This window comes from Grampus griseus (genome assembly GCF_964374135.1).
Source record: "Grampus griseus genome assembly, chromosome: 5".
Taxonomy (NCBI): Eukaryota; Metazoa; Chordata; class Mammalia; order Artiodactyla; family Delphinidae; genus Grampus; species Grampus griseus.
Window position 1 is genome coordinate 17997622 of NC_138998.1, and position 12951 is coordinate 18010572.

Here is a 12951-nt window from a genome sequence, read left to right on the forward strand (position 1 = left end):
TCCTGTTTTCAATTCTTCTTAAGATCCTGATTCACAGCCTGAATGAATCAGCCCCGAGCCCATTGCCTACAGGTCGAGGCCTCCTGCACAGTTGCAGGGCCGAATCCAAAACTTGACATCAGCTCCTCCTGGCCTATCAGGCTTGAGTCTGTAGCTCAACGATTTCTCCTTTCCTCTCATGAGTCCTGGCAGACACAACAAACAAATCAAATCCTAAACAAATGAGAATGCCAAAGCTTACTTGACCATTCAAAGATCAATGCAATTATAAACATCTCTGTACTTTCGACTGACTGCTTCATTATTAATATGAAAGTAAAACTTGTTCTGAGCTCTCAGTGTGGTAAGTGTTCTGTAATGGCATTTACTGATATGGCCCTGATATAGAACACTTGGGAACAGATATAATAAATAAAGCATGTTACAAGTATGCTTACTTTAGGTTTGATTACTTTCCAGTCGGACAAGCATGGGTTTGAACGCTGCTTTGCCACTTATTTGAGACGCTTCAATTCTCTGAGCCTCAGCTTCTGCATCAGAAAAACAAGGATATTACACCAACACCTAGGATTGTTGCAAAGATTAAATGAAATAAGATTTGAAACAGGCCTAACAGAACATTTGAAAATGTAACACGTGAAAATATAACATTCGAAAATATAAATAGTAGCTATTATTTATGCTGTGTTAAATAAAAGTTGCAGCATGATGTAATCAGAAGATCCGGATAAACAGAGGGACTCTTAAAAAGTTTTTTTCTTCCTTTTTGCAGTCAACAGTGTTCATTGGGTACATACGCTGTACCAGACACCATTCTAGAAGCAGGAAATACAGTAAGGAACAAGACAGGTAAGGTCCCAGCTCTCCTGGTGGTTACCTGAGAACGGCAGGGAGACAACAGAAAAATAAATAATTCATAAAGAAGATAATTTCAGATATTAAACAGGGTGATACAATAAATAGACAGCAATTGGTGGGTTATCAGGGTCTAATTAGGGAATAAAGTTCATAATTGAGGTGACACCTCACAGAAGGAGGAGCCACAGGAATGTGTGCTGGGGGGGGAAGATAGAGGAAATGTCAAGTGCCGAGGCTTGAAGGGGGATCAAGCCTGGTCTGGTTGGAGAGAATGGAGACAACTTTTCTTAGAGTGTAAGGAGGGAGAAGGAGAATGGTGTGAGATGAAGTTGGAGAGCTAGGCAGGACTTTTGAATTCCTAGCTCAGCTCTGCCACCAGCAAGCTGTCATGCCTTCGATAGAGAGCTTGAGCTCTTGGAGCCTCGGTAAATTGGGGGGAAGTGGTGGACCTTGGTATTGTTAAGGTCATTTCAACTCTATGATTTGCACAGTATATAGATTGAATGCTGTGTTACTCTTTCTATGATGACAACACTGGGGTCAGTTATAACTCTTGCAAACTGCCTGGTTTTGTTTGTTTGTTAGTATTTTGATCTTTAGGAAAGGGTTACCCCATAAAACCAACCAGGCCCCAAGATGTGGAACGCTTTACTCCCCTGATCTCAAAGCATCCTTTGAATTAATTGTGGCCAAAAGACTAACTGACCACAGATGGTTTTTGGTTCCTGGTTTTGTTTTTGGCAAACCACTAGCAGCTTACAGACAGTACCAGGAACCTAGTTTTCAATTTTTTATTTTAATTGTTCTGTACTGTGTCTTCTTGACATGTTTCCAAACAACTGGGGAGCATGTATTAAGACACACAACTGAGTTTAGGAAAACTTTAAGACAGTTTCTGTTTTGTTCAATAGCATTAACTCACATGGAAAATCATCCTGAATGGTCACATGAGTGTTGAAATGCTCTTTGTAAATCTTCATCATCTGGAATATAAAGAAAACTTTAACAATATTCTAGTAGTAGTCTCTTTGGGGTTTGAATATGCAGTTGGTCCACCACCAGGACAAATTTACCTTTAGGAAATGACAAACAATTCACCATCATCACCAGTGACATTGCTAATTTAAAGTCAGAAGAGACAACTAAATAAAATTCCAAGCCATCCAGATCAAGATGGTTGGCACTCATCTGAGATGCCTCTAGGGTAACAAATTTACACCAAAACTATGCTGATCAAATTAGTAACTAACTACCCTGCTTAAGAGGCATTTTTCAAGTCCTGGTAACTTCTTTGGTGAACTACTCCAGAACTTAAAAAACAACAACAAAAACTTTCCAAGTTCTTCCTTATGCCTAACCTGAATCCATTATATTGATTTCCAGATTGTTCCCTCCAATTCTGCCTATGTGGTGGAAGGTAAGCTGGTGATCTTGGCCTGTTAACCTTTTACAATAAATAGCAATAACAAGCAACACACAGAATGTTTACTAATCTAGGTTCTTGACAGAGTACTCATTTAATACTCACAACAATCCCGTGAGGTAAGTACCGTTATAAACCCTGCTTTACAAGGAGGAACACTGAGGTGCAGAGGCCAAACTGAGGCAGAGCTGAGATTTGAATCCGTGGCATTTGACTCCAGGGTCCGTGCTTTCAGCCACTCCACCATTTTGCCTCTCTCATAACCTACCCAGGTTGCTCTTCACAAATCTACCTCTTTTTTAATTTAAGTGATTCATGAAGAGAAACCAGAAACATTCTTCTTTTTTCTCTCATAATTTGATAAATAAATGTATCATTTCCTTCTTCCTGAATGGAAGCCTAAGATCTGTGCTTTGTCTCAAAACGTTCAGAAAGTGTGTTTGATTTATTCATGCTTTGTCCTTAATGGAGAAAAAACCTTGCTGGGTCAAACTAAGCCCATGCATCTCCCACCATCTGATTGTTTCAGAAAGTGCGATCCAGCACTGGAGTTACAGTCGGAATTCTGCCTGTCCTCTGGGAGAGCACAAGAGGCCACAAGATTAAATGCACAGCTGAGGCTGGCAAAGTGGATTGAAGAAACCTGATGTGTTGTTCAGGTTTATACAAAAGCTTTAGAGACAATCTGGCTTTTCCTCTTCATTAAAACAACTGCTCTAGGCAAAGAGGTGCTAGCTCAATATTTCTGTCTATCTGTCTATCTACACCACACACACACATGCACATGCACATGCACACAAACACACACATCTTCTTTTTTGTTTTCCTTATTGTAACTACAGTTATATTGTGATAATTTCCCGTTTAGTCTCCCAAGTGTCCATCATAAATAGAAGAGCCCACTCTCCTCATTGTCTGTGTCCTCAGCAAAATTCCAAACTAGAAACCTAAAATAGAGAATGTATATAATTTAAGTATATGAAAGATTATATTTGATATCTATCTATCTATAATGGAACTGTATTTCAGGCCACAAACTTAGTGGCATAAAATATATAACTTCGTTTAGTCTCTTTATAACCATACTTGGTATATCTTATGTGGAAACAACCTCAGTCGGAAGTTTCCCTCTCCCTCCTAAGTTGCTGGGCCCAGGTATTGGGTAGCAGGGGGCATCTGGTCTGGGTCATTGTCTATCCAATGATGGCTATTCCTCCAATGAACAAAATCCTCATTCCTGTCTGCTATCCCATTGCCCATGCAGGGAGGCTGCAAGGCTCCCAGGGTTTGGCGCTGTCAGAGGTCAGGGCATAGCTCTGTGAGGCTGCCTGGGGCCATGTACCCAGCACTCCGGCACATGCAGGTGTTCCAGGTGACCCTGTGTCTGGCTGCCTCCCCAGCCTTCGAGTGGGTTGGAGGGGCAAGGGAGTATAGATGCTCACCACTTTCAGTGCCTATGATCTCATCCGGTTTTTTTTCCCACTCTTTTCTTCACCTTTTGCCCCAGGCCTCAGCCTGGAGGAGGGAGCAGCCCTTGGTAGCCCCCTGTCAAGGCACACTAGAGTTTAGTTAACCTCCCCTCACCTCCTCTCCAATTCTCTTCTTTTTGCTCGCTCCCTAAACTGTGGATCTTTGGGGAAATGATGAGTTGAAGGGAAGACTCACTCTCTAGTTTTTTTTTATGACTGAGCACTTGCACTTTTGAGAGGCAAAAGACTTTCTCTGCTATAGGAGTTTTAAGCTGAGGTCTGTGTCTCATTGACAGCCACAGGCAAAAGGAAATGGAATGTGAGATACATTGGTCTTTTCATCCAGTCATGTGTACCCATTTAGGAGTATGTGATAAAGGCCTACTATATGTATCCCAACATGATATATACATATATGTATGTAATACGCAAGAAGTGTATTTACACATATAGGTATGATTCACCCATGTGATTTTAGTCTAGGGATTGTAGCTTTTGGGAAAAATTAAACCGTGGATAAATACTTCTATCCAGTTTTTTTTTAATTAATTAATTTATTTATTTTGGGCTGTGTTGGGTCTTCTTTTCTGTGCGAGGGCTTTCTCTAGTTGCGGCGAGCGGGGGCCACTCTTCATCGCGGTGCGCGGGCCTCTCACTGTCGCGGCCTTCTCTTGTTGCGGAGCACAGGCTCCAGACGCGCAGGCTCAGTAGCTGTGGCACACGGGCTTAGTTGCTCCGCGGCATGTGGGATCTTCCCAGATCAGGGCTCGAACCCGTGTCCCCTGCATTGGCAGGCAGATTCTCAACCACTGCACCACCAGGGAAGCCCTTCTATCCAGTTTTTAAATATTTAAGTCACAGCATTTTTTATTTATGTTTTTAATTTAGGGTTTGTAGGATGTTGGGAGAAATGGAGAACCAGAAGACTAGAAAGATGATAGATAGATAGAGATGTGGAGGTAGATATCTCATCACCAATTGCAGAAGCAAGAGTTTCTGACTCAAGCATGCTGTAATAATCAATGTATATAACCCTAGTCATGTCATTTAGCTTAACTAACAGTCTCATTTTCATCATTAAGAGTTTAAAAGGGCTTCCCTGGTGGCGCAGTGGTTGAGAGTCCGCCTGCCGATGCAGGGGACACAGGTTCGTGCCCTGGTCCGGGAAGATCCCACATGATGCGGAGCTGCTGGACCTGTGAGCCACGGCCGCTGAGCCTGCGCGTCCGGAGCCTGTGCTCCGCAACGGGAGAGGCCACAACAGTGAGAGGCCCGCGTACCGCAAAAATAAAAAAAAAAAAAAAGAGTTTAAAAGTGTTCAAATACATGGCAAATATAAGATCACAGATTTCAAGTAATGAAGTCGACTGTGCTTGAAGTTTAAAATATTGGCTTATTCATGAATAAGACATTTTAGAACACTAATTAGACATAAAGAATTCCCAGTCCTTGCACCAGATGCCACAATTCAGTATGTTTTTCTTGGTATGAAATTGCCTTCAAGATGACTCAGACACACTTAGCAAAAAGTCAGATCATATAAGATCTTTCTAACAAACTGTGTGAAAGGAGTTATTGAAAAGGAAGCAAATCAATCTTTGATTGGATTGGGCACATCTTTAACTTATTCCTACTAGTCTAAGGCGAGAATTTAATTTTTATTTCTCCCTAAACATGCAAAGAGAAGTATTCCTCCTGTGGTAGTTTTTGATTCCCTGTGTGGAGGAGACAGCTGCTTAGAGAAAAGAGACCCGCATCTTTCTACATAGCCTGAACCGTGAAGGGACAATATTCCTCTTCCAGGTTGTTGGACAGGAGCCTGTTTTTGTTCCTGGATGTGTAAACATATTGTCACTGTAAACCCTAAGTGATAAGATTCATGGAAAAGATATTCTCAGGGGTTACCTGGGACAGACAGTAGGTGGAATCCTAGGGGAAGTGGCCTGAGGTAAGTGTGGCCACATTTAACAAGTAAAAATACAGGATGCCCGGTTAACTTTAAAATGCAGATAAATGGTGTAAGTCCCAAATATTGCATGGAACACCCCTACCAAGGTGGAATCATGTGAAGACAGGAAATGGCCCCTGGGCAAGGACTCAACAACCAAAAGAGTAAACAAGTGATCACTGAGGCCATTCTAGCCTCAGAAAATAGCGGAGAGCCAAATTCCACCAAATTCCCGCCCCCACACACAAGAGGCTGGCAAACTGAAACAGTAATGCTAACATGAGCCTACCTTGGAATTAACCTGAGCAGGTCGGCACAGCATCCAAGCAAGACCAAAGTGGGACAGAAAAGGAACAAGGGGCCTGTGTACCGAGGTTGCTGCGTCTGTCATGCCAATCTGTGTCTTTTCATTAAGTTTTCTTTAAATCATGGTTTATAACCATGAATTCAATTTCTTTAATAGTTATAGGACTATTCAAATATTTCATATTGGATGAGCTGTGGTAGTTTTGTACTTTTCAAGGAGTTGATCCATTTCATCGAAGTTGTCAAATTTATGCATGTAGAATCCTTCATGGTATTCCCTTATTGTCTTTTTGATGTCTGCAAGGTCTGTAGTGATATCTCCCTCTTCATTCTTGATATTGGTGATTTGTTTCGGCTCTTTTTACTTTGTCAATCTTGCTGGAGGTTTGCCAATATTGATTTTTTTTTTCAGAGAACTGGTTTTTTGTTTCAATTATTTTCTCTATTGTTTTTCCATTTTAAATCTCATTGATTTCTGCTATTCTCATAAATATTTTCTTCTTTCTGCTTGCTCTGGGTTTAATTTACTCTTCTTTTTCTAGTGTCTTAAACTGAAAGCTTAGAGACATTTCTTCTTTCCTAATATGTCTCTAATTCTATAATTTTCCCTTGAAGCACTATTTTAGCTGATATGCTATGTTTCATTTTCATTCCATTAAAACTATTTTGTAATTTACCTTGTGATTTCCTCTTTGACTGGTGGGTTTTTTAGCACTGTGCTTTTTAGCACTGCTTTTTAGCAGAAGCCTACATCAGTGTCTACACAGGCAAAGGTGAATGGAGAGGTGAAGCGAGGGGTCTCCACAATCCCTGTGCAATGCCGGAATCCCACTCCATTGAGGAAAATCCTCCCTCTTTTGTGTTGGGGCGCTTTTGAAGGAACTTTACCCCTTTCCCATGGCCGGCTGGGTCCAGCCATCCAGGGCCAGCAGCCCTCTCAGTGGTCTGTTTTGTCCCAGGCCCTGGGATATTTATTGTAGCTAAAGGCAATGAGGTTGGGGTGGGAGAGGAGGGTCCAGGTCAGGGACTGGAGAGGCGGGGATGGGCCAGGGCACATCCTGTGGGTCCTGTAATTATGTGTAAATATCTGTACAGTGGGCTGCTATCTGCTTTCTCTGTCTACTGGGTGTGCATTGATTTAGACTTCTCCACTTGGGGAGACTCTGTGAAACCGTCTGATGGTTTGTGTGGAAGAAAAGATAACCTGTCTCCCCGCACACTCCCCATTGGTGTCAATTGAATAAATGTACTTAACTCCAAAAAAAAAAACATTAATTTTAAAATATTTAAGGATTTTCCAGATACCTTTCTGTTACTAAGTTTTAGTTTAAATCAGTTATGGACAAAGACCATCATTTGTATGATTTTAATACTTTTTAATTTGTTGAGGTTTGTACTATGGCCAAGAATATCGTCTATATTAGTGAATGTTTCATGTATACTTGACAAGCATGTGTATTCTGCTGTTATATCAAGTGTCTTAAAATTACCAATTAGGTAAAATATATTGATAGTGTTTTTAGACCTTCTATATTCTTTTTAGTTTAAAACTTTATTTAATTTTTTAACTGAAATACAATTTAATACCATAAAATTCACCATTTTAATGTATACATTTCAGTAGTTATTAGTATATTCACAAAGTTATACAACAATCATCACTATCTAATTCTAGAACATTTTAATCACACCAAAAAAAAATCCCATATCTGTAGCAGAGTCATTCCCCATTTGCCCTACTGGCAACCACTAATCTACTTTCTGCCTCTGTCACTTTGCCAGTTCTGGACATTTCATATAAGTGGGATCATACAATATGTGGCCTTTTGTGTTTAGCTTCTTTCACTTAGCATGTTTTCAAGGTTCGTTCATGTTGCAGCAGGTACCAGAACTTCATTCTTTTTTATGGCAAATGAGATTCCATTGTATGATATACAGTTAATCCTCACTATTCCCAGATTCCACATTTGTTAATGCATCTACTCACTAAAATTTATTTGTAACCCCAAAATCAATACTCACAGTGCCTTCATGGTCATGTGCAAACATGACAGAGTAACAAAAATTTGGGGTCACCCTATGCTTTAGCTCTCATACTAAAAAGATGTGTCCTTTTCATAGTCTACTTAGTGCCATGTTTTTTGTTTTTTGTGGGGGTTTTTTGCTTTTTTGTTGATGATTTTACTGTTTAAAATGGCCAAATGGGCAGAAGACCTAAATAGACATTTCTCCAAAGAAGATATACAGATTGCCAACAAGCACATGAAAGAATGCTCAACATCACTAATCATTAGAGAAATGCAAATCAAAACTATAATGAGGTATCACCTCACACCGGTCAGAATGGCCATCATCAAAAAATCTACCAACAATAAATGCTGGAGAGGGTGTGGAGAAAAGGGAACACTCTTGCACTGCTGGTGGGAATGTGAATTGGTACAGCCACTATGGAGAACAGTATGGAGGTTCCTTAAAAAACTACAAATAGAACTACCATATGACCCAGCAATCCCACTACTGGGCATATACCCTGAGAAAACCATAATTCAGAAAAAGTCATGTACCAAAATGTTCATTGCGGCTCTATTTACAATAGCCAGGACACGGAAGCAACCTATGTGTCCATCAACAGATGAATGGATAAAGAAGATTTGACACATATATACAGTGGAATATTACTCAGCCATAAAAAGATCTCTTCACCTCTTGGCGCTTTGCTCCACAGGCAGTTTTTCCCACACTGCTGGGGAGATTGCCTGCAACAACTCCAGCCTTACACAATCCCTACAACTAGAAATCCTAGAATAAAATAGATACCTTCTCTCTCCCAGTGTCTGTGAGTCATGTCACAGGGAAGGCTAGTGCCCTGAAGGATTAATACTTCTGATTGGTCAGATAGTATCATAGGAAGGTGGGGAAGATCATGGGAGAACTTAGCCCTTCCAGGACCACATGGAATGTGAGAGGCATAGTGCCCCAAAAGGAAAGGAGAAAGAATACCAATCAGGTGAAATCAGCCAACATCCATGACATCCTGAAATGCTCTGCTCTCCCTCCTGATGCTAACCCAGAAATCCCTCTTATTCACGCTATTCAAAAACTACCATCTCACGTGCCAACCACCCTGCATCAGTCTACCCAGAGCTCTCAACAGGTCACATGTCTGTTTTGCTATTCCCCATTTTCATTGCCTCCTTCTGATTTAGAAGAACGTGTCAATCATTTACATTTTAATGTGATTTTTTTCCACTAATGTACCATCTCCAAATAATATTTGGATTGAAAGCCTAAGCGAGTCATTCAAGCCTTTATTCCCAGCTTAAATTAATTTTAGCATAGGCAAACAGGGAAGGAGGCCCTTCCTTTTAACACACCGAAGTCCGGCAGTTGTCCATTTTTCCATAGGCAAGCCATTGTCACACAGAGCCACCGATGTTAAACCCTTCTGCTGATCACACACCAGATCACCAAGGCAGGAAAACAGAATCTGACAGCAGCCTATGCCCAGAGAATTCCTTCCACAAACAGTCATAAGGTTTCTTTTAGGCCTGGGACACAGAGGCAGTCACTTTCCACAAGGGGATTTTCTAGGACTCAGAATGATCTTACCTTCTCTGTTTACCCAAACCAAATAGTTGGCTGGACCACATTTCATCTCATGTTGCCATATCTGAGCAGCCCTCTTAAATATCCTTGCACAATTCTTTTTTTTTGTTTACTTCCTCTCTCAGTCTTAGCAAAAACACTTTATCAGCCCTCATCTTAGTCATTTTTGACCACTTAATGCCTCTTCTTTTATCTGCAAAGTAAATCTTTTGGACAAGGGCTGCCTACAGCTATGAAAGAGGGGAGAATTATATTGGCAGGATGATGGAGCAGTATCCCAGATGCTACAAACAGCAAGAATAAATGGAACACGACATTTCTTTCCCAGCACTGGGCAGAGGAGACTATTATTAAATTGACTAAGAATTCATGCCTGGAGCAGCAGCCACGCACGAGATCTCCACTGCTGGGCCAACCTTTGTTTTTTAAATACATTCTGCCCACAGGTGGCCCAGTGTTTCTTCCAAATTGTTTCTTGTCAACAAAGGAGCTCACCCCTCACCCTCTCACTTTCCACCCCAAAGTGTTGCAAGTTCTACTTTGACCCTACAAGTAAGACAAAAGTGTGGTTTTCTAGCAGAAGGAAATGCATTATATATTCCTCTATTTCTTCCACATGCTTCTGGTTGTATTGGCATTGATTCATGTAGAGAACTTATTCCCCAGGGGAAAGACTTTGCTAATACAGGAATGCTAAACAATACACACATCAAGAGTTTATTTTCTTCATTCCGTTGGTGACATTGGCCCCCATGGGCCCATAATCAATAGGTGCTTGCTATTTCCTTGCTGTAAAACACTTTGCCATAAAATATTGCCTTCCCATCCTTAGGGCAATGTTTCTCTGTCAACCAATACCATTGTAGCTGGGGTCCCAAGGCAGCTTAGGCTGTGTTTCCAGGAAAATTCAGGCCTGTCCAGGGACCTCTGGAACACTGTGGTTAAATAAGAGGAGCCCATTTGTAGGTCGTTTTGCCTGTGGGTCCAAGAAGCTAACAGGAGGAAACTCCTAAAAGAAGAATTGGTGTGTGCGCTAATGTTGAGTGGGGGGTGATTTTGAGTACAGTGGAGGGCGCAGGGCTCACATTGCCCTCCTCATCGGTCTTCCTGATGCCCTCCACGCTTAGCTCTCCCCTATACCCCCTCTCCCCAGTCTGGCTAGAGCTGGGGAAGTTGAAGCACAAAAATAAAGGAGAGGCTGTATTGTTGGGCCACTCAAGATGGCTGCTCTCTTGCTCTCTGTACATCCCCCTGCTTGATCAGTCCCTGCTTCACTCACATGACTATCCAATCCTCTTAATTATAAGGCTTAATTGGCCCTGGTAACTTCTGTGCCCACCTGCCGTCAATTCTCCCTATAAAGGGCAGCCTCCTTCTCCCCTGAGTAGTGAAGGTTTCTGCCACATCCTGCCTACGTTCTGCTGCACACTGGTGTGGTGTCGCTCCAGGACCCTTTGTGTAAGATGCCCCTGTCCAATCAACCCTTGAAATGTCTCTCACTGTCTCTGGGCTCTTTCTTTGGTCCCAAGTCTGGGCAACTAAAACAGTTGTGGGCCTGCGGGGTGCAGCGCAACAGAGATGTTTCACTAAAATTTCTGGAGAGCAGAAAGACGCACTCCCTTGTGGCCCGTGTTACAGGCCGTAACACAATTGGACAACAGTGTATTTTCCCCACTTCAAAGGGGACAACCTGGGAGCCCCCATTGCCATCCGGAGCAGTAGAAAGCCAAGGCCACCCGGCATAGCCCAGTGCTACCTGGATGGAGAAGTCTAGGAGGACATCGCAGGGAACAGTCGCAGGGAGCAAAGCCATGGAGAGAGGCTATGATCATGTCTCACTGAGGTTGCCATGATCCTGCATTATTTGGGAACAATTTAGTGGGGAGTCGGGAATGGGAAGGATGTGTATCTAGAACTCCTGGAATTCTGTGATTAGAGGCTGAGTCAATAAAAAATAACTTTATTACTAATTCTGTAACCCTATTTTCCCCTATGTTTGGTGTGGGGAAATGAGATGCACAGTTATGATAAAAATGCATTTGTTCGATTGTTTGTACTTCTTTTCCCCCAAAGATAATTTTGACTTTAAGTTACTTCATTTTCTAGGTCCTAAATGATCTGCCGTTTGGGATCGGTCTGGGTTTTCGTTGGTCCTGTAATGTACACCATTTCCAAGAGGCCCCTAGAAGTGTGGAAAGTCAAGGTAGGTTCAGAGATTATAATATTGGTTTCAAATAACAAATATACTTCCACTGGGAAAAAAGAGAGCGGCCAAGTCTTCAGCCAAGCTTCTACTGGGTGTCCCTTTTATAAAACTGCAATTCGGATGCCTGCAATTATTTGCATTTTTGTTCCTAATTGCTCCTACCATTGGTGCAGCCAACCACTTTGGGGTGCAATTACCCCCTCGTGGGAGCAATTACAGATGAAAACAGTTCTGCACGTGCAGCTAATTGTGACAAAACAAAAGGCGGCTGGGGAGGACAATTTGCCTCATTAAGTCACAACTCCAGCTTCAAACGCGTGCCAGCCCCCAAAAGGCAGAACAGTGAGACGGGGTACGAACACCTACTCTGGGTGTTATAAGCTGGAGCATTCCTTCCACTGTTTACTAATGTATTTTGGGAGGGTTAGATTGTAGACTTCTTTAATTAGAAAAGAACAGCTCAGCTCGGCTACTCGTTGGCCTTGGGCTAAAATGGGTTCTAGATACCAAATCAAGCCCAAGAGCCCTCTAAGCCCTCAGACTCTCAGATAATGCCAGCTTCTATTGAAATTCTTTTTTTTTTTAACAAAGAACACTGACATATCCGTCCCACTGAACTATAATACACATCCAGGTGTCCCTCCCCACACCAACATAACGGCTTCAGCTCTAGTATTGGGAGTGAGTGATGGTTTAATGAGCTGACACATGCGGTCCGATGACCAGGGGCAGCGACTCTGATTGGCAAACTGTATCAAGCATTCTACCCAAACCATTCTGGGGTTTCCAGGCAGCCCTCACAGCACACAGTTGTTAGATCTCATTGCCTGATTCAAAATTTAGATTAGAAACGAAACATGGGAGTGTATCTAAGTCCACCATCACCCTGCGTCCCTTCTTCTGTCAAATTTACAAACGCACACGTATCCTACTGGACCCTCAGCTGTTTTTTCACGGGAGACAGTGAAGCACACAGGTTCTGGAGACAGACTAGCTCAGTTTCCTGCTCTATAAAATGAGGACAGTAATAGCTCCTGCCTCGAAGGTTTAAGACAGTGACTAAAAGAGCTAATACATGAAAAAACAGAGACCGGTGACTAGCACCCCACACATGTTAGTTGTTTTTATCATTACC

The 12951-nt window shown here is 42.1% G+C and overlaps 1 protein-coding gene across 3 annotated transcripts in view; it reads left to right on the forward strand.

The window, feature by feature from the left end:
- Window positions 1-12951, forward strand: part of LOC309822645 (uncharacterized protein) — a 41920-nt gene that overhangs the window by 5428 nt on the left and 23541 nt on the right. For 2 of the 3 annotated variants that reach the window (XR_014296761.1, XR_014296762.1), the window contains exons 2-3: window positions 773-849; window positions 11717-11814. Coding sequence is in view for 1 of the 3 variants with exons in the window: in XM_082654622.1 (XP_082510748.1) it covers window positions 773-849; window positions 2242-2275; window positions 11717-11813 (208 nt within the window). In the remaining 2 variants the exon portion in view is untranslated. Of the gene's footprint in view, window positions 1-772; window positions 850-2241; window positions 2276-11716; window positions 11815-12951 lie in introns of those variants that run through there. The other variant, XM_082654622.1, reaches the window with a different exon arrangement.